At 41.0% G+C, this 21266-nt stretch overlaps 1 protein-coding gene across 1 annotated transcript; it reads left to right on the top strand.

The window, feature by feature from the left end:
• Window positions 1-19702, top strand: slc8a4a (solute carrier family 8 member 4a; the record flags this gene model as incomplete). Its single annotated transcript, XM_079247557.1, has 7 exons — window positions 1-1344; window positions 1508-2025; window positions 11959-12065; window positions 12589-12707; window positions 14238-14337; window positions 16316-16588; window positions 19323-19702. 7 exons carry the CDS (start codon window positions 1-3, stop codon window positions 19700-19702), a joined length of 2841 nt encoding a protein of 946 aa, XP_079103683.1.
• Between the last annotated feature and the right edge of the window lie 1564 nt (window positions 19703-21266).

Here is a 21266-nt window from a genome sequence, read left to right as displayed (position 1 = left end):
ATGATTTTGCACAAGTGTGTCTTGAACCTCACTCCCTCTGTCACCCCGTGCGTGTTCATCTCTCTTCTGCTGCTTCTCCTCCCGGGAGTCACTCATTTCTCCCACGGCAGTGCCAGCCATGAAGATACCGGCAGCACCCATGGCAACTGCTCCAGTGAGGATAACTGCTCAGAGGGTGTCGTGCTGCCCATGTGGAACCCCCAGAACCCTGCAGTGGGTGACAAGGTGGCGCGTGCCATTGTTTACTTTGCAGCTCTCGTATACATGTTCCTGGGCATGTCCATCATCGCCGATCGTTTCATGTCTTCAATCGAGGTAATCACCTCTCAGGAAAAGGAAATCACTATAAAAAAGCCAAACGGTGAAACAACAACAACTACTGTGCGCATCTGGAATGAGACGGTATCCAACCTGACCCTGATGGCACTGGGATCATCGGCGCCAGAGATAATGCTCTCGGTCATAGAGGTCATTGGCCATAACTTTGAGGCAGGAGCTCTGGGGCCCAGCACCATCGTAGGCAGTGCAGCATTCAACATGTTCATCATCATCGCCATCTGTGTCTACGTGGTGCCTGAAAATGAAACTCGCAAGATAAAGCACCTGCGGGTGTTTTTTGTCACTGCTGCCTGGAGTGTGTTTGCCTACATCTGGCTGTACCTCATCCTGTCTGTGTTCTCCCCCGGAGAGGTGGAGGTATGGGAGGCAGTCCTCACCTTCTTGTTCTTCCCTCTCTGTGTGCTGCAAGCCTGGATTGCGGACCGCCGCTTACTCTTCTACAAGTACGTCCACAAGCGTTACCGTGCTGACAAGACCCGTGGCATTATCATCGAATCAGAAGGAGATGCCATGTTCACTAAAATGGACCTGGAGATGGATGGGCAGGGCACCAACTCCCACACTCACCCCAAAGAAGCTCTGGATGGGATGCTGGAGGGGGTGGAGGAAGGTGGAGGGATGAGCGCAGAGCAAGATCAAGAGGAAGAGGCCCGTCGGGAGATGGCACGTACCTTGAAAGAATTAAAACAGAGGCATCCAGAGAAGGACATGGAGCAACTGATTGAGATGGCCAACTACCAAGTGCTGGTCCAGCAGCAGAAGAGTCGAGCCTTCTATCGCATTCAAGCTACACGCATGATGATTGGAGCAGGGAATATTCTCAAAAAGCACGCTGCTGACCAGGCCAGGAAGGTGGTGAGCTGTCATGAGGCCAGTGGGCAGGAGGAAGATCCCAACACCATCTATCTGCAGTTTGACCCTTCTCACTACCAGTGCTTTGAGAACTGTGGCTCTCTGAAGCTGTCAGTCAGCCGCCATGGTGGAGAAAGTGGCTGCACTGTTAAGGTGAGAGGGAAAATAATAGAAATATTGTTCATGCTCAAAGGTGGGTTTAAAATCCACAATAATATAACTGCTTGGTGCATGAAATATTAACAGGTCAGCATTTTTCTCATAAATCTATTCCCTAAATATTTAATAAAGTTTCTTTTCCTCCCGTGCTGCACAGGTGGACTACCGGACGGAGGACGGGACCGCCAATGCAGGCTCAGACTACGAGTTTGCCGAGGGCACTTTGGTCTTCAAACCCGGCGAGACGACAAAAGAGTTCACCGTTGGAGTTATCGACGATGACATTTTTGAAGAAGATGAGCACTTCTACGTGCGCCTCAGTAACCCACGCATCGTGCACCGAGCGGAAGTCTCCATTCTAGAGCCAAACTCTATCACTTCCAGCAACAGCACGGTGGGCATCTCCTCCCACGTTCCTCCAAAGGCAGCCCTGGGCAGCGCTCACATCGCCACGGTTACCATCTACGACGATGACCATGCTGGCATTTTCACATTTGAGAGCAAATCCACTAAGGTCAGTGAGAGCGTGGGAAACATGCAGGTGAAGGTTCACCGGACGTCCGGGGCAAGGGGGAAGGTTGCCGTACCCTTCCACACCGTCGAGGGCACGGCTAAAGCAGGAGAGGACTACGAAGAAGTGTCCGGCAAGCTGGAGTTTCAGAATGATGAGACCATGTAAGTGCCCACCTTTAAACCTACATCCCAGCTCACGCACACTGGTTACATTAAACAGGCCTGCTGGAGTACTGTCAGTGAGCTATTCTGGTAATGGGTTATTTTTTATATTTTTTATAAGTCACAGATGCGTTCGCTCTGAAAAGTTTAGATCTTTCAGGGGATGACGTGGGAGGATAAGAGAATATAATTGTGGAGCAGATAATGACACATTGTTGCTGATGTAGAAAAAAAAAGAAGGAAAGATGCAGGGAACAGCGCTGTGAATGAATACAAAAATGTAAAATGCAGCTCTTTAAGTACATGTGCTGGGGTTATATTCTTCATTGTGTTCTGCAGAGTACATTCCCCTGCAGATAACAGTAGAAAGAGAATCAGACAAGTGATGAAGGGATGAGGTCTGAGCAACTTCTGAAACAGGTGCATGAAATGCTGCCTGTGAGATTAGTTGAACAAAAGTATTCTTGGATGCACCGACAGAAAGGAAGATGAAAAGATCGGGGAGTTGGAACCTTCGGAGAGAGAACTGAAAGTGTGTTGTTTTCCAGGTTTCTTTTCTTTTACATTATATAGCAAGGTTGGCTGAATGATGAGTACATGTGTAGTGCTATCCTAGTGACAGTTGCCCACAGCTGTCTTTTTTTTTTTCTCTACTTACAAACAACAAAAACCTTCAAATTTGTCAAACTCTTTACAGAATTATTTACTGCAAACCAAAGGACAAAGAAAAGGAAAAAAAAAAAAACTGAATAAAATGTGTCAGATGAAGCTGTCTGCGAGAGGAGAATTTCAGGGCCCATGTGTAGGTGGGATGCGTGGGTTGGTCGAGTGGGAGGGAAGGCAGGTGAATACATGGTGTCAAAGAGGATGCAGATCTCCATATTTGTCTATTTTGCCTTCATGGTGGAGGTGAGATATGAATACATCGAGTTTTGTGTTTATTAGTTGGATCATAGACACTTACCTCTGTATTTGCTTGCTGTTTGCACAGTGTGTGCGTATTATTGAGGGGGTACTTGTGGTGAATCCACTACATCAAACATAATGTCGCTCCAAGTGGGAATTAAAAAGAACTTCTTTTGCATCCACAGCAATTAAAGAGATTGAAGAGGGGTTAAAGGAGTCCCAGAAGTTCTCTGCACAGCGCAGGCCGCTACAGAGACTGCAGATAATGAGTCAGTTGTGTATAAAAAATATGAGAAGAGAAAGCAAGCAAATTCCTATCTGCATTCAAATGGAGACGGAGAGACTGAGCCAAGATCCTGCTCATCAGACTGTAGCAAGCCCTCGGTGACACAAGCATCTGCACACTTTATGTAGGAATCATGATTCTTTCACTGTTTGTTATGCAGCAGCGAAGGAAGGAGCGCAGGGAAAAGCATCCAGCAAGGCGGGACAGCCTGCTATCAGGGAGTCATGAGAGGAGAGCAAGTTGCAGATGTGAAGGAAAGTGCCAAAGCTGCCTCAGCTTCTTCTGTGCTCCGTGGATTAAATAGCAAGCAATGACTTGAAGGGAAAGGCAGGACTGCTTTGATCATGGGTGGAAGTGGCTCAACTTAGATCTTGCCATATCTAGTCCTCGCCATCCACACGTCCTTAAAGAAGAAGAAAAATTATATCATTTTAATTCTATTTTTTTCCTGAACAGTATAAACTTTTGTGTGGCATGTTTAGCAGCTGTTCATGTCGTTAAAGTTTGCCATTTTTTCACGAACCCGTCTTCACTGCGATGCTCGAGCGAGGCTGAATTTTTCATGAGGTTGTCTAATGTGAATCATCCAGTCAGTCCCGTTTCACATGGAGGTGAAGCCTCATCGCTGCAGCACTGTAGGTGTCTTTGTGCTGTTACTTTAAAGCATGTGAGCTTTGTGTCTTGAATGTGTTGTTTCGGGGAATCAGATAAAATTGCACACACTCAGTGGTAAATGCATTTGTGTTCCTTGTTGCTCTAGCGGGCTGCCAAAGTTCATCTTTCAAAGAGAGATGGCTTTTCTTAACAGAGTGATTCCCTGGACAATTGGGACAAAGAGCTGACACTCTGCAGCCGGCCTCCAGGCACCTCTATATGTGTTAGTTACAGCGTCTCAGGCTCTGTGTGTCTTTTTTGTCTGTGTATATTAGCCTTTTTCCTGCCGATGTTTTTAAGCACAAGGAGGAGCAGCTGAGGGCGAAGCCAAAAATCTAAGACTTTGACACGAAGCCAAGAGGATGGTTTAAAATCTCTGCATGCAGTTGAATAACAATTTACCATCTAAATTCGTCTCTGCAGTAAATAGATCATGATGTACAGACACAAACCTCTTTGCCAAAATAAACAGGCTGACACAGAGAACCACTTCACATTTCCTGTTTATGGATTAGAGGAAGATTTGCACAGACCCTTTGATGGTTGTGCGCAACATAAGCTTGTATCTGTTTTTGTTAGTGCCTCAAAATGTGTGGCAATACTGTGGTTGAGGCTGAAGTGGATAATGGGGGCAGTTGCATAAGCGAAGATGAAAGAGATGTGAGGGGATCACCTCTGAAAAGGAAAATCTATACTTTGATATTGTTCATTTCTCACGCCTAATGTAGTCAGGATCAATAATCTCCTGAACTTCCTGGAGAATTCGGATGGAAGGGAGCAGCAGAGTAAGAACCGTTTGCACCTCAGAAATAACATGTTTCTTCTCGACTCATCGAGGATAGAAAGAACGTTTTGCTTCATTTTGCTGCACTAATGTGAGGCATCCATTCATATTATTTGTGCTCAAAGCAATCTTAGCTTAATTCTTGATAGAGTTACTCCACATGAGAAACACGTCTCGGAGGGTAGAGTTAGTGCTTTATACACACTCACATATCTCTTTGGCTGCAAACATTCATATTTTCGAGCATCGCTGGAAGGATTTTTTTTGTGTGTGTGTGTGTGTGTGTGCGTGTGTGAGGGTGTGAAATCCCTCAACAACATTAGATTGAACTGAAAAATATTTTTGCTAATGTTGCCCCGAGGAGAAATCCTAAAGCATTGATATCTTGACCTTTCGTTTATGACCAACATGAGGCTGACATTAATGGTTTTGAGTGATACTTATAAATGAATGAACTTGGAATTTGGTACATCCATTCACACCCCATGTAAAAATGAACCTCAATCACCGTGAGGGCTTCATTTTTAATGTCACTTCAACATCAGGTCAGAACTCATTTCCATCAAGCCTCTTTCACAGATACGTGAGATATATTTCTATATTTGTCATCTGTATCACACTTACAGTCACATCTCATTTTCTTCATGAATCCATTTGTCAGATTTTCAGAGTACTAATTGGCTTTACTTCGCTCATTTGTAACATAGTGGGGTTTTATATGGTTATTAGTAATGCACAGTTATCAGTCAGCCTAATATCAGCAAATATTCAGCTCGATGACTTCTATTGCTCTATTGGAAAATAAGACATCATCAACTGATAGTGGAGTGGCTAATGGCCTAATGATGTTTCCCATTTGCTTCATAATTGTTTTCCCATTAAACTGAGAAGATGTAGTTTTCCGTCAAAAAGTCCTTGATTTTTTATTTTTATTTATTTTTTTTTTTTTATTAATCATGATTAAGGATGTAAGAAATGGATCTTCATGTCATGTCCATCTGACCAGTCTTTTTGGTTACCATGGTGATGACTTGAGCTGCAGACCAACACAAAGTGACAGAAAATAAATGTAATAATTGGCAAGAAAAAGACATTTCTGCATAGACATAAACTGTCTACAAGCATTTTGTTAAATTTTCCTGAGAATTTTTTATTTGAGGTAAGAGAGGTAATATTTCTGTTTCTGGTCTGTCATAAAGGTCTAAAATGCTTTCAACGTATCCAGAACTGATCCGTTATCCAGTTATGATTATTTAGCTTTAATGGATTGTGACTTTCTTTCAAAAAATCATTTTAAAAATGACAGAATGATGGCCATCTAATGGAGTGTGAAAAATATGAATTAACACAGTAACCTTGTTAGAGAACCACTATTACCACAAAACTATTGAACTGGGGTTGTAAATAACTGCTTGAAAATCTGTTAAAAACTGAACAAGGTATATCCGTTTCAGTTTTTGCTACCAACACAATCTGCAGAATTGGCTCCCTCTGAAACAGATGATTCAGTTGCAATTTAATGAAGATTAAAAAAATAAAGTTGAGTGGGAACAATGGTAAAGATGTTTTACTTGAAGCAAAGCAGAATGTTTGATGTTTTGCCAGCTTTGTTTTAATTTGCCTTCATAAAGTAGTTACCTACAGCCAGTGTTGTGCTGTTAGAGTATCAGCACACCCCTGCTTGACCATACATGTGCATGTACAGCTAATCTGTGCACTAGGGTTATGCATGAATTAATTATAATGCTTTTTCCCTAAAGTTTTGTAAGCACTTTCCTGTTTGGTGGCAAGTTTACATACGCCAATGAACTCATGATTATATGATGTCCTATAGGCCGCCATAATGCGATCTTTCTGTTCCTCACAAATAAAAAAGGAAATCTGCTTAAAGGGCATTTAATATAATCTCATAGTCACTTACCTATGATTAACCCTTCATAGGTCACTCAATAAAATACCTTGAAATTAGAATTTTTAACCTAAAATTGTCCTGGTATGTACCAAGACCTCCATTCTGTTGTTACATTTAAAAAAATTTAAAAAAAAAAAACAGTTTCATGCTGAATATGAAAGAAAACAAAGTGATCAAAAATGGTCACTTACCCCATAAAGGGTTAATCGCTCTGTTTAGTGCAAGGGTTAATACCGTCAAGTATTCTTCCATTTGTATTAGGCAAATAATTTTAGTGGCGAACGTCCCGTAATGACACTGAATGCAGTGGTTTCAACGATGATGACCTGATGCTGGATCCTCAAGTTCCAGTGCCCTGCATGTCATAGACGTGTTCCTACTCCTACAATTGATCAGAATAATGAACTTCCTCATCAAGTTCTTTGCAAGTCAGGACAGTGGTACAAGGACGAGGACTGAAAAACACTGGGACATAAAGTACCGGCTGTGTATATCACCAGCAGCATATAAATTTGTATTGTTAGTATGACGGTTGATACACTTTGATCCAGTGTTTCTCTGTCCTGCTCCTCAGGGCCCACTGCCTACGTTAACACACCTGAATCAAATAACTGGCTCATTAAGACGCTTTCCAAGAATTTGAAGTGGACTGGGCCAGACTGGGACAAAATCTCAGGCCAGGAGTCACAAACTCACTACCACAGCTTGTATACTGCATGTGCTCACATACATGCACACAAGAGGGTTAGTAATCATTAAAACTTATTATTCCAAAGACAGACATTCATACACAACTATGAGCAACAAGTTGTTTTTTGTCCTCTGCTCTTGTAAAAAGAGCCAATACAAAAGTCACAGCAGGACTCCTATAGTCATATTCAGTTCAGCAGCCCACCTGGGGGGTAGGCAGTGATATCACGCAGTGAAATAAGCCATGTCTTTGTCATGTAAACAGAAACTAAACACCTAAACAAGCATAAAACGATGCAATTACATTGTTTACAGCCAGAGTTGTTTTAAGGTGGGAATGACTGACGTTAGATATGAGATGTTAGCAACTACAGTGACAAACCACCGCAACGTCTGCAGTAGAGTGAAGTTTGGTAATAAGTAGCATCAGGGTCATTAACACATAAAAAATGGTGATGGAGAGTCTCAACAATCCATTATCATGTTACATTCAGATTAAGGTTTACAGCCCATAACACATCACTTACCTTTCTTGTATCATCCGTTCATCAGGTGGCGAATTTGCATGATATCGCTGCTGGTGATTTGAAAATGTCAGAAATATTGCGACCCTTGCCTTGGTCCCCACCTGCCTTTCTTTTCTCATAAGGCATCTTTCTGCTGCCCCATTCATCTCTTTATTCCATTTGTCTTATTCCATGTTCTGCTGCATCTCAGCTGTTCTTCTGCCTGCTTTGCATGTGTTGATCATTAAAAAAACACACATTACCTTCATTTCGACCAAACACCATGATGGTGACAACTGATGAGCACATATAGTTTTGTCTACAAAGGTGAGCCAAGGAGCCAGACTGATGGAATGTACAGCGATTTTATTCTATTTTTATTATTTTTTAATTATGACAAGCAGGTCCATCAGGTCACTTATGTCTCAGTTCACTAGGAATTGTCTTGCTGCTCCTGTGTGCCACTCCGATCCTGGATAATTCATTAATCTGAATCAAGTGTGTTGGACATGCAGAGTAGTGGATCCCAAGGAAAAGGATTGAGAAACATTACTTTGCACAAAAGGTCAAGTGTCTCTGTTTTAGTGCAGATATTTATCAGGCAGATTTTGCTAACTGAGTCATTTGAACAACAACAAAAAAAAAAAAAAGTGAAAAAGCAACACTGGTGCATTTTGCTAGCCAGAAAGCACAAACACTACAAACAAATATCTCCTGCGGAACGTCAGGAGGGGATGGTGAGCGGCCTGTAGTGGACCATGTTAACCCCCCTCACCCTCTCCCACTCCTCTCTGCTCTTTCCGCTGATGGTCACCACATGATTTGTTGTTGAGGATTTCCAGATTGTTTCACATGTCTCTGAGATTGTGTCGTTCCCTCCAGCCAGCTGTACTTTGTGTTCACTGCTAATGAGCACATTTAATGCTGAGATGCTGAAATGAGCGAACATGTTCTTTACATCAGCATATCAGAATCAAGCAGTGTATCCACTGTTAGCGTATACTACTATAGTAGCACAGATATAGAAATTCATTTATATCATTTTCACTTGTAGTTAAGATGTCATTGAGGAGCTTTTCTTTGTTAGTTTCTTCACACATTTAGCTATAACAAGATAGTTTTTGGGGAGGTGTGGTGGGGGGTCACTGATCACCAGTTAATATATTATATTAATGTTTTATGTGTGAAGATCTGGAAAGCATATTTTCTCACAATAAAGTCGCTTTGTGTCCATACAGTATTCCACACTGCACTCACTGGAGCATCAGGCTCAAAAACACTTGAGCGATGTTGCTAAACACAGGGACACTGGTTTGACTCACAGCATTTTAACTGAATGGTGGTGCCAGGTTAAGTCATGAGATTTTGACCTGCTATCATACATCCACTTGCAATGGCTGCTGGATCCTTTTTTATTTGTCATGTTGCTGGAACCTCCAGTTTGCCAGCATGCAGAATTCAAAGAAAATTTCATCAGGTGAATACACAGACATAAAGTCACTCAATGTAATACTTGTGGGCAGTTTGGGGTTTCCTGTCTTAATATATGTCTTTGGACTGTGGGAGGATGGTAAAATATCCTTCACAAACCAATGCAGACTCTAAAATAACCTGGGAGCTGCTTTAGAAATCACCTCAGCATATAACTTCTTTCTGAAGTTTGATAGTCTTAACTACACAGCCACACCACCCCAGAGGCCCCGGATGATTCTTAATTTTCTTAGTTTAATCTGGTTAATTAATTTTCTTACATCCAACAGATTCTCAGACATTGTGAGACACTCTGCAGATTTATTTTGACTTCCAAAAGGAGCCAGCCAGGCTGCAGTGTGGAACAGATCAATTCTCAGAGTGCAGACAATACATGTCTGTGACAGATGCGTCAGCTGGGTGCTGTGCTGTGGCTTTTCAGAAATTCCCCCAGCAATGCAAGCGACAGGCAGGGAGAGGTGACCAAAACCCAATGAAATATGATGTGCAGTAAGTCTTAATAAAAATAAACAACAGCTGTAACAAAGAAGGACTGGGTGGTGCTAATTATAACTGGTCCTTATTATAATAATTTTGACATTTGCTGTCTTCTTTTAAAAATAGGATCTCCAACTATATTCCTTAAGGGCTGGAGTCCTCAGGTTTAGATGTTTCCATGCTCTGAAACACCTGATTCAAATTACATTGCTCTCCCCAACAGCTTGTTGTCAAGTTCCTCCAAAACACTTTGATCCATAGATCTGATTCAGGTGCGCCGTGGTAAGATATGGAATCAGATTTGTTTCAGAATCTCCAAGCAAAACTTTTTAAAACTCAAGCAAAAAAACAACAATTGAAACCAAAACTTTCTAAAACTTAAGTAAAATAAATTATCTCAAAATCAAAAATTATTAATCATCATGAAAACTATTAGGCTAATCTAAATGCGCCCCTGAAAGAGCCCCCCCATGAAAGGTTTGTGTCAGAAATGAAACCAAAGACTGTCAAGTGAAACCAAAATAACGAGAAGAGAAAAAGAGGAAGAGGAAACTGCAAACAAAACTACTCAATTTAACAAAATAAAAAACTATTAGGCTTTTATTTGGTTAAATTGAGTAGTTTTGTTTGCAGTTTCCTCTTTAGTATTAGGAAGTCATGACTTGTGGCTTTGAACATCATACACACTGACGCTTTTAAGCCTTACAGTTAATGCTGATCTAATGTGGACACATCGCAACACTACATAAGAAGAATTATTGTTGGTCAAAAGCGATTGAGCCAATGGGACATTATTGGTAGATGTGATGAAAAGAAAAAAGAGACTGATAGATGAAGAGATAAAACAAGAGTCAATATTAGACTGATCTTTACTCTCTGAAGAAAGCTCAGAGAAGAGACAGGATACAATACAGATACTCAGTCAGCTTTTGTGAGAGACCACAAAGTTCAGAAAACAAGTTTTTCAAGTTCAGTTATTTGGAATTTGTTATGAAATAACAAAATACTTTGGTTCATTTCACATTTTCTATGTATTTTCCAAGCTGGAGTCCGTTTAGTCTGACACGAGTGTTAAAAAAAAAGCATCAGACTGATGTCATAAGCTAATCACCCTGATACATTATACAAAGCAGCTTTGCTCATGTCTTTAGACAACTTTTCATTTGTCATTTGTACAGTAAGTGGAAATTCTGCACAAATGTAAATGCTTCCCTGATTTTAAACGCTGCTATTTTTTCCATCTAAGTAGGCTGCAATGCTGCTGCATGAGCACACTGTATAGCAACTGAACCTTCACATTTTATTTTAAGACCCTAACAGGAAGCTTCAAAGTAAGCTCACCAAGTACATAAACTGCTCTGTTTCCATTGCGAGGACTCTAGGCTATACCGCAATTCACTTTGCTCCCACCTGCATGACTCTCCCTGACATTAGACAGCGGATGACGTATCACTGGTGTTTAAAATAAAATCCTTCTCTTCTCCAAGCAAACGCTCTCCCGTTGTCAGATCCTGAGTGTATATGTGTAGACAGAAATAGACAGCCACCCACATATCATTAGGGACATAGCGGGAGAGACAGAGAGAGAGAGAGAGAGAGAGACAGAGACTGGCTGTGACAGTGTAGGAGAATAAAACAAGCTGAAAAAATATGGTGGACTCAGTTTGATGCTGCAGCCTCACGTGCTTCTGTAACACTTTGAGCTCAAAATGCATTTCTAAATGAGCCTGAAGAGTTTGTTTTAACCCCAGCAGATTCCTAGATAGCCGGCTCTTAATTTCCACTGAGAACTAGATGATAATTCAGTTTTTAATTTGATGTGTGTGGGAGGACTGGAGACTGTTTCGCTACACTTTTAACGCACTTAATCAAGTAGAAGGAGTCTGCCCTCTTGTGGAGTGCTGGAAAAAGAATTTACTTTATTCTTTCATTTTGTTCTGCAGGATATTTGTATGTTTGTAGATCTCCTGAGCAACCATCCTCTTATCTAACACATCTGTTTGGTGACTCATTGTGTAGGCAGGCTACCTTGGCTAAACTGGTTTTATATGAAAGTCTGCAAAAGCATGGAGGTAGCATTGAAAAGTACTCTTGTGATTAAAGAATTAAGTTGAGAGTGTCTCACATCCAGTTTATCCACATTAACACCTGTCTTTTTTTTCTGCATGAGCTCATTTGACGCCTCTTTCTTTGGCTCTTTCTTCTCTTTGACCCCATCTGCCCTCAGGAAGCTGCTGAATGTGAAGATCATCGATGACGAAGAATACGAGAAAAATAAAACGTTCACCATAGTGTTGGAGGAGCCTATACTGCTGGAGGTGGGACAGAGGCACGGTGAGTTGAAGAAGCTTGTGCCACAGCAGCGGTGATGTTCCTCTTTATAAATCTGTTTAAATGTGCATCTTTTCAGTTTTTATCCCTAAACACAACTTCTTGCCATATTTCTTGGCAAAAATGTGAACTGGAGGAGGAATTGCTGGAGTTCAATAGAACAAGTTAAAACTGGGTTTATATATATAAATGAATAAAATTGTTAAATGACCATTTGTATATTTCTAAACAGAATTACAGGGCTATAATTAAATATTTATAAGGTGATTTTCACAGTTAATTATATCTTTTAAAAAGATGTTTTTGTTTGCTTTCACATCTAATTGTCTTTTTTATCTACATCTGCAGAGAGGCTTTACAGTTATCAGTGGCTGAGATTCATGCAGAATAAAAATTGAGTCAGATTAACAGAACGCATCATGCATGGAAAACTAGATTTCTTTGCAAATTATTTCTCTATTATACTAGGCAACAATTCCCTTAATATCATCATGTTGGAAATTGTGATGATTTTTCCACAATGCAGGAGACTCCAATGATAACAAGACAGCGGTGGGACCAGAGGATGTGTCGAAGATGGGCTGCCCCTCTCTGGGAGAACACACTAAACTAGAGGTGGTCATTGAGGAGTCCTATGAATTCAAGGTAAGTCAAATAGGGAGTGTTTGACTTTAATCGCACTAATCCAGCACAATCTTTATTCTGGAGTTTCTCACCAGTTATAAACACCAGTGTGTTGAGCATCCAGCTGTATAAAATACATTCACTAAAGTTGATCGAGCCTCAACTTTTAGATCTCTGAACTAAATCATACTCTATTAGAGTACATAGAAAACCCAAACAGCTCAGAGACACTGGGAGAGGATGACTACAGAATAAAAATTTCACTCCAGTTTTAGTTATGTCACAGTATTTTCTGTTTGACAGCCAGAGATTAATATTTAACGTAAGCAGGGATGTGTCATTAATTATAAATCATGCTCTTTAAACGAATTCATCAGCCACTAAAATCATTCACTCAATATTACATACATGTTTAACTGTATGCTAAGTGAAGAAAATTGTATCATTTAACATAATGGAGCAATTATAACATAACTAAATGTTTGGTTGTAAACTGAATAAAACTTAGGTCAGTATTAGGGGTGGGGAAATTGAATCAAAAAATAAAAATCTAGATTTTTTTTGCTTCACAATTTTAAAATCTTTTAATTTTTTTGTTAATTTTTTTTAAATAAATAAAAATAATCCATTATAAAATTTTTGCAATTTTTGTTGTTTTTATTGATCTTTTTACTTGTCTTCTTGGGCTTTATAGCAGCAGAATGACGGTCTGGCTACTGTCTTGTTTTGTCCTAATTGAAATAAAAGAAAAATTACCAGCAAAAGAAATTTTATACATTTTTTAAAAAGTTTTTAATCTACAAAAATCAGCAATATCAAAGAATTGTGAGAATAGCAATTTAAATTCAATCGGGACCCAAAAAATTGGAATCGAATCAAATCAGGACAAAAGCATATCGTCACAGCCCTAGTCAGTATAGGCTGACATATTGTGTCCTAAACATGAACAAAGAAACCATTAAATGAACAAATCAATAAAATTTGGTGTCAGTAATTTCAGCATTTTTGTCTTTAGGTTGTCCTTGTCAGGATTGTAACCTCTTGTTTTGTTGTGCACCCTCCAAATCCACTCTGTGATAACACTTATCATCAAAATGACATTATCCTAAATTATACTACAATTACAGCCACAAAACACATTTTCAACCAATTTCCACAGCTTCATATTTCCACTGTCTTCTAGGCTGAACCCATCCCTCCCAGTGTAAAACGATGATGTACCCCTTTAAGGCAATTTAAGAACATAAGCTGCAACATGATATTGCACTGAGACTTCCAGCACCAGCTCTCTGTGCTCACTCTATACCTCCTCTAGTGTAAATCAGTTTTATGCTGGCAAAGTGCCTTACACCTAAGGGATAGTGGGGTTTGTGCCCCCTCCATTTCCATGATTCATTGTGCACCACAGTGGGAGGAGAGATTTCGTTAATTGTACCACCACACCACATCAGAGTCCCCCATGGCATCCTCTGCTAAGATGACACTAATGCTGTAAATCCCATACCTGTAAATGCGGCTCCGTTCTGCTTACTTTGCCTTTGTGGTCTCCAGAGCACAGTGGACAAGCTGATCAAGAAGACCAACCTGGCTCTGGTGGTGGGGAGCAGCAGCTGGAGGGAGCAGTTTGTTAGTGCTGTCACTGTCAGTGCAGGTGAGTCGCAGCATCCTGAAATGTTTCATCTGTTCATTCCCTTGAGACCAGACCAATTGAGGATTAAGCATGCTGTTTAAATCTGGCCAACCAGCTCCCTGTTGAGAATGTTCTTTTGGACACTTTTTCATTAAAATCCCTTATGTTCCAGTTTGATATTAGCTTAATTATAGAAAGAGCCAAATCTCTCATCTAACAACATAAAGAGCTTCTTTAAAAAAAAAATCCTTTTTAACACATTTAGGCAATTCTGACTTTATTTGCTGCATCTGTTTAATCCTGACAGTTGCTTAAACATGAGGCTTACCATAAAAGCTAAACTAGCCAGCTCAGCCTGAACAATTAATGGCTCTGAAGAATTCATGACGACAGTCATCCTTTTTATTTTCCCCTTTCAAAGCAATTTGTTTGGCTTTGTGAACCTTTTAGATTTGCACTAGTGCACAAAGCATTTAAGCTAAAAGCTGGCATAAAAATAAAATATGTCACTTTGGTAATAGGCTCTTTATTTTCTCATTTTCTTCCTCTATTTGGTCGACATCACTTAGATTTGCATGCAGAGTGCATACATGGCTGGAGAATTCACATTATCTGTATTGTAGCGGCACAAAAATTCAGTCAGTCGGCTGTGTTTATAAATCTAATGTAATTACTTTGAAAGGTTTGATGGGTGGAATTGGTCCATTATTGGGTGAGAAAAAATGTAACTGGTATCTGGAAAACCACCACAACTTAACTGTGTCCACCGAAGTGCTCAACTTAGCCATTATGCTGCCATGCAGTCACAAACAGATGGAAAATCAACAAAATAACTGTTTGCAGCAGTTTTCCACTAGGAAAATGATCACTTGGTATTGGTTTCTTCTATTTCTTGCTAGTCAAAGCATTTAAACAGAATCAGCTGAATCAGTGCTTCCAAATCAGAAACCATGGTCCTCCGCCGGAACAGGGTGGTTTTCCCCTCCCCGGGTCGGGAGTGAGGTCCTGCCTCAAGTGGAGGAGATTAAATATCTCGGGGTCTTGTTCACGAGTGAGGGAAGGATGGAGTGTGAGATTGACAGATGGATCGGTGCGGTGGTCTGTGAAGAAGGAGCTGAGCCAGAAGGCGAAGCTCTCGATTTACCAGTCGATCTACGTTCCTACCCTCACCTATGGTCATGAGCTGTGGGTCGTGACCAAAAGAACGAGATCTTGTATACAGGCGGCTGAAATGAGTTTCCTCCGCAGGGTGGCCGGGCTCTCCCTTAGAGATAGGATGAGGAGCTCAGTCATCCGGGAGGGGCTCAGAGTAGAGCCGCTGCTCCTCCGCATCGAGAGGTACCAGTTGAGGTGGCTCGGGCATCTGGTCAGGATGCCTCCTGGACGCCTCCCTGGTGAGGTGTTCAAGGCACGTCCTTGAGGGAGGAGACCCTGGGGAAGACCCAGGACACGCTGAAGGGATTATATCTCTCGGCTGGTCTGGGAACGCCTCGGGATCCCCCTCGCAGAGTTAGCAAATGTGGCTGGGGAGAGGGAAGTCTGGGCTTCCCTGTTTAGGCTGCCGTCACCGCAACCCGACCATGGATAAGTGGCGGAGAATGGATGGACGGCAAAGCAGGGGGTATTTTAATTTTCACTGATTATGGTTCCAGTTATGGTTTGCTCGTTAGGTTCAGAGTAATCCACTGGTTTTAAAGGGTGTGAGATTATGCCGGGGTTGTGTGAATGTACACGCAGTGAATTGACATAATTGCAAGGGCTGAGCATTGTATTTAAAACCAATGCATCTGACCTCATGCAGTTTGTTGGTAACACATTGGTCATGTGTGGTGCAGCTGCCATAGCAATGTTAAAAAGCAATAAAGCACAATTGTAACTACACTTCCACAGACAACAAGGTCTACAGCCAGCAAAGAGCAGGAGTATTGAATTAGCAGAGAAATGAACAGAAATGTACAATATAAAGTATTAAACTGCATCTCCTCCGTGTCTCTACTAGGTGATGATGATGAAGAGGAGAGTGGGGAAGAACGATTGCCATCCTGCTTTGATTACATCATGCATTTCCTGACAGTGTTCTGGAAAGTGCTTTTCGCGTTTGTACCACCAACCGAGTACTGGAACGGCTGGGCCTGCTTCTTCGTCTCTATTTCCCTTATTGGTGTTCTGACAGCTGTGACAGGAGACTTGGCCTCACATTTCGGCTGCACCGTCGGTCTCAAAGACTCGGTCACTGCTGTGGTGTTTGTGGCCCTTGGCACTTCTGTTCCAGGTGGGTGCATGTGTTGTAAATCCACTCAGATATTATACCTGCCCTTTATTCCCTCTGGGCTTTGCCTGCGCTGTAGAAGCAGCTGCTTGGGGAGACTTGCATAACCTCTTCCTCCCCTCTGTGCTGTCAGAGGAATTATCTCCAAAGCTCTCGTCTAGCACATTAACAAGGTGTAAACAAAGAAAAACACGGTTTCGCTTGTTACTGTCAGCGTGGATTTCCATTCCACTACATCCTAAACATTGACACAAATAGGCACAAAGGGAGTTTTTAAAACGGGTTTTGACAGATTGTAGCTCTTTAAACCTCACACACTCCTTTTCAAGCATGTGACAAGCCTCCAACTGCATTTATCAATTGGAGGGACTTCATGTATTCAGCAACAGCTCATTCCAGTCTTGGCCAGTGATGTACAGAAGGGTTATGCTGCTTGACAGACACTTTCTTTTGACATAGAAGCTATTTTCGAGAGCAACCTGCTGTAAATCCCTCTGTAATATCTTAACCTAACCTTTTTGTGGTCTCCTACCATATGAGAAAATACACTCAGAAAAGTCAATTGCTCTAGCAATGCTAAGGCTTTAATTTTGCTTTTTTTTTTTTTTTTTTTTAATCCCCACCAATATTTAATGTCTACAGATAGTTCTATGATAGTGTAAGCCTGCTGAGAAAAAAAGGTCAATAGCAACAATCTTAAATGAATAATTAGTACATTTGGAAAATGGTCTCTGGCTTTTGGAAAGAGTTAAAAGAAGGGTGATAACAGTCTTGCTGTATTCGCCAATAAGAGAAAGTTACTGCAACTTAGACTGCTGACTATATAGATGATTTAATAATAAGCTAAGCTTAGAACCTCTTAATCCCCCAAAGCAACAGGGAATTCTTTGATGAATATTTATGTTTTTTATTTAACTCCGACAAAAACTGCTGAACAAATTCATGTTTTCTGGCATTTTTTTTTACCAACACCTGTTAGAGAGATGGCAGCTACAGGCTAATAGCATGTTGTTCTTTACAGGCCAACACACAAAACACACAATGTTAAGTGATTTTTTTTTTTTGTTGTTTTAAAAGGCTCTTTGTTTGGATATCTGCAGGAAAAAACAACTGCATGCAAAGACACAAGGTTATTCAAGATCTTCTTCTTCTTTTCTTTTCGTAATAGGTTTTTGTTTTATTGGATGGATGGATGGATGGATGGATGGATGGATGGATGGATGGATGGATGGATGGATGGATGGATGGACAGATGGATGGATGGATGGATGGATGGATGGATGGATGGATGGATGGATGGCTGGATGGACAGATGGATGGATGGATGGATGGATAGATGGATAGAGAGATGGATGGATGGATGGGTGGATGGATGGATGGATGGACAGATGGATGGATGGATGGATGGATAGATGGATGGATGGATAGATGGATAGAGAGATGGATGGATGGATGGGTGGATGGATGGATGGATGGACAGATGGATGGATAGAGAGATGGATGGATGGATGGATGGATAGATGGATAGAGAGATGGATGGATGGATGGGTGGATGGATGGATGGATGGACAGATGGATGGATGGACAGATGGATGGATGGATGGATGGATAGATGGATAGAGAGATGGATGGATGGATGGGTGGATGGATGGATGGATGGACAGATGGATGGATGGATGGATGGATGGATAGATGGATGGATGGATAGATGGATAGAGAGATGGATGGATGGATGGATGGGTGGATGGATGGATGGATGGACAGATGGATGGATGGATGGATGGATAGAGAGATGGATGGATGGATGGATGGATAGATGGATAGAGAGATGGATGGATGGATGGGTGGATGGATGGATGGATGGATGGACAGATGGATGGATGGATGGATGGATGGATAGACAGATGGATGGATGGATGGATGGATGGATGGATGGATAGATGGATGGATGGATGGATGGATGGATGGATGGATGGATGGATGGATGGATGGATGGATGGATGGATGGATAGATGGATGGATGGATTACTTCCCTCCCAATATGAAAACTGTGGTCCCCATCATCTCTTAGGAACCTGCAACAGATGTGTGGACCAATTTGAAAAGTTTTTAATGTATTTGATCAGATTAATCAGAGCCAAAAAGTATTAACAATAATAATAATGATGATGATAATAATAATAAAGCACTTATATTTCTATGTTTCATGTAGCTTGCATTGCCATGTAGCCTGTATTATTATGTCCCTAGTAAAAAGAGAAGACAAAATAAAAAGAAATGTATATCCTTATGTGGACACGGTTGGATCCATTTGTCTCTTTAGTGTGACAGCAAATAAATCCAAAGTTCTTTTCTGCGATCACTTTTATCCGATGATGGAGTTCTATCCTTGTGGGAGTTGTGTCCCTATTGATAGGCCATTGGGCTTCTCTGAAGCCTGTCATGACTTTAAAAGAGGTGAGAATTATTTGCTGTGGCCTGCTCAGCTTCCAGCTTTACACTTATAAAAGAATCAGAACCAGAGGGTTAGACACTGCTCATTAAAGCACCAATCGTGCACAAATCTTTTAGAAGGATGATTTTACAACCCCCAAGTAGCTTTCCATAGTTTTTCCATAAATTTGTAGAATCAGAGTGGACTTTGTTGGTTTTTTTTCTGTCTCCTCCTTGTATAGTCAAACGCCACTAATCTCCATCAGCAACTCAACAAATCCACATGCTTTTCTTTCCGTTACAGACACATTTGCAAGCAAGGTGGCTGCAATCCAGGATCAATATGCTGACGCTTCAATTGGAAATGTGACAGGCAGCAATGCAGTGAACGTCTTCCTGGGCATCGGGGTGGCGTGGACCATTGCAGCAATTTTCTGGCACACCAAAGGCAAGGCGTTCAAGGTGGACCCAGGCTCGCTGGCCTTCTCTGTCACCCTCTTCACCATCATGGCGCTGGTTTGTGTGCTGGTGCTGCTCTACCGCCGACGTCCCGGCATATCAGGCGGAGAGCTCGGGGGCCCACGGACAGCCAAGCTCCTCACCTTCTTCCTGTTCCTCTCCCTCTGGTTCATCTACATCCTGTTGTCCTCCTTGGAGGCGTACTGTCATGTGCCTGGCTTCTGAGAGCGAGGAAAGTGCACAGAAACAACTCCTCTCCTTGTTTTTACAGTTCAATGAACATGTTTTTTCTCTGTTTTTGTCTATTTTCACAAAGTTTATAACTATTTGTACCATTAATTATTATTAATACAGCACAATATCTAATTGATTATGAATCTAAAGACTTTGGAACTTTGTTACCACTCATGCTGTGAAAGTTAGCTTTGGCCAATGAAACTGAACCTTTCTCAGCTTTGTTTTCCATATTTTGAGACACTGTGTTGCACAGGACATTTATCTAATTATTGCTGTCAGCACAAATTGCATCAACACCCATTTGTCAACGTTCATGTGACAAATACAACTTCTGACATCACCTCCTCTCTTTGCGTGAGCAGTTGTTTAGGGTTTGAGGTGTTGAGAAAGCACAAGATTGTAGTAAGTATTGATGTGAAAGAAAGAAAAACAATGGAAGATGGTGCATGGGATGACATTGTATCGTACGTATTGTAAGATGAAAGACTGATGTGGAAGGTAAAACATTTGCGTGATGATATTTAGTACTCAGTCTATACATTAATTATTCATTGTATATCATGTAAAAGATGAACATTGTGCGTGAGAGTTTAGTGAAAGACTAGGTGTGTTAATTTTTTTTTTTTTTTGCACGTTCTCAGATTAACAGTTTCTTGGTAATCTATTTTAAAGTGCTGTTTGTAATATCTTGACATGGCTGTTGAAGTGTTGACGTGTTCCTGTACATGTGAGAAAACAGCTGTATCATACACTCTTCACTGCCCTTACCCACAAAGCCTTCTCAATCAGTTTGAGATAGCCACGTTTCTGTTTTTCTTAAAGACAGTCAACCCAGACCAGGATGCTCACTTCTAATTGTACATATTCTTTGATTACATTTATTAATTTGACTTCTGGATGTGAGTGAGTGTGTATAGTGAGTGAGTGTGCCTCCTCACTCCGGCACAAATTAGTAAAAATGCTTGGCACTGTCTCTTCTTTGATGCTACAAATGGTACAGGGCTGTTCATGGCAAAAAAAACAAAGTTGACGTCTGTGTGCAGATATAAAGAGGAAGCCTGTTTACTTCTGTCATGCTGACACTGTGAACACTTTTCAGCAGAATCGCTTTTAGACAAAGCACAGCACCAAGCAAGGGGGACGCATTGTGAATGAGACAAGGTTGAATCTGTTATAGCACAATCACCACGCAGGTCCATCGCTCAACCTGGAAAAATGTGCAGCGAGAGAAGACAAAGTATTTCTTGAGTGTCTCTTTGTGTAAAAAAAAGGGGGAAAAAAAACAAGACTGAGGATGTTTTTTATTTAATCTCGAATGTGTATAGCCATATTTATTGTAACTGTATAACAGTAGAAGTATTTATATGATCGATTTTACTTTTATTGATATGCACGTTTAATGTATAAAAAGTGGAAATAAATATTGCTCATTTATGATGCCAAAGAAGTCTTTTTTTTCTGTAATTTCTTTTTCTGGTAAGAAACAGTGTTTGTGTAACAGCTGCAGTCTTCTTCTTCTCCCTGATGGTACAAAAATCACTACAATTTGATT

Source organism: Telmatherina bonti, assembly GCF_933228915.1.
Source record: "Telmatherina bonti genome assembly, chromosome: 10".
In the NCBI taxonomy this organism is placed as follows: domain Eukaryota; kingdom Metazoa; phylum Chordata; class Actinopteri; order Atheriniformes; family Telmatherinidae; genus Telmatherina; species Telmatherina bonti.
This window is presented reverse-complemented; position numbering and strand designations above follow the sequence as displayed.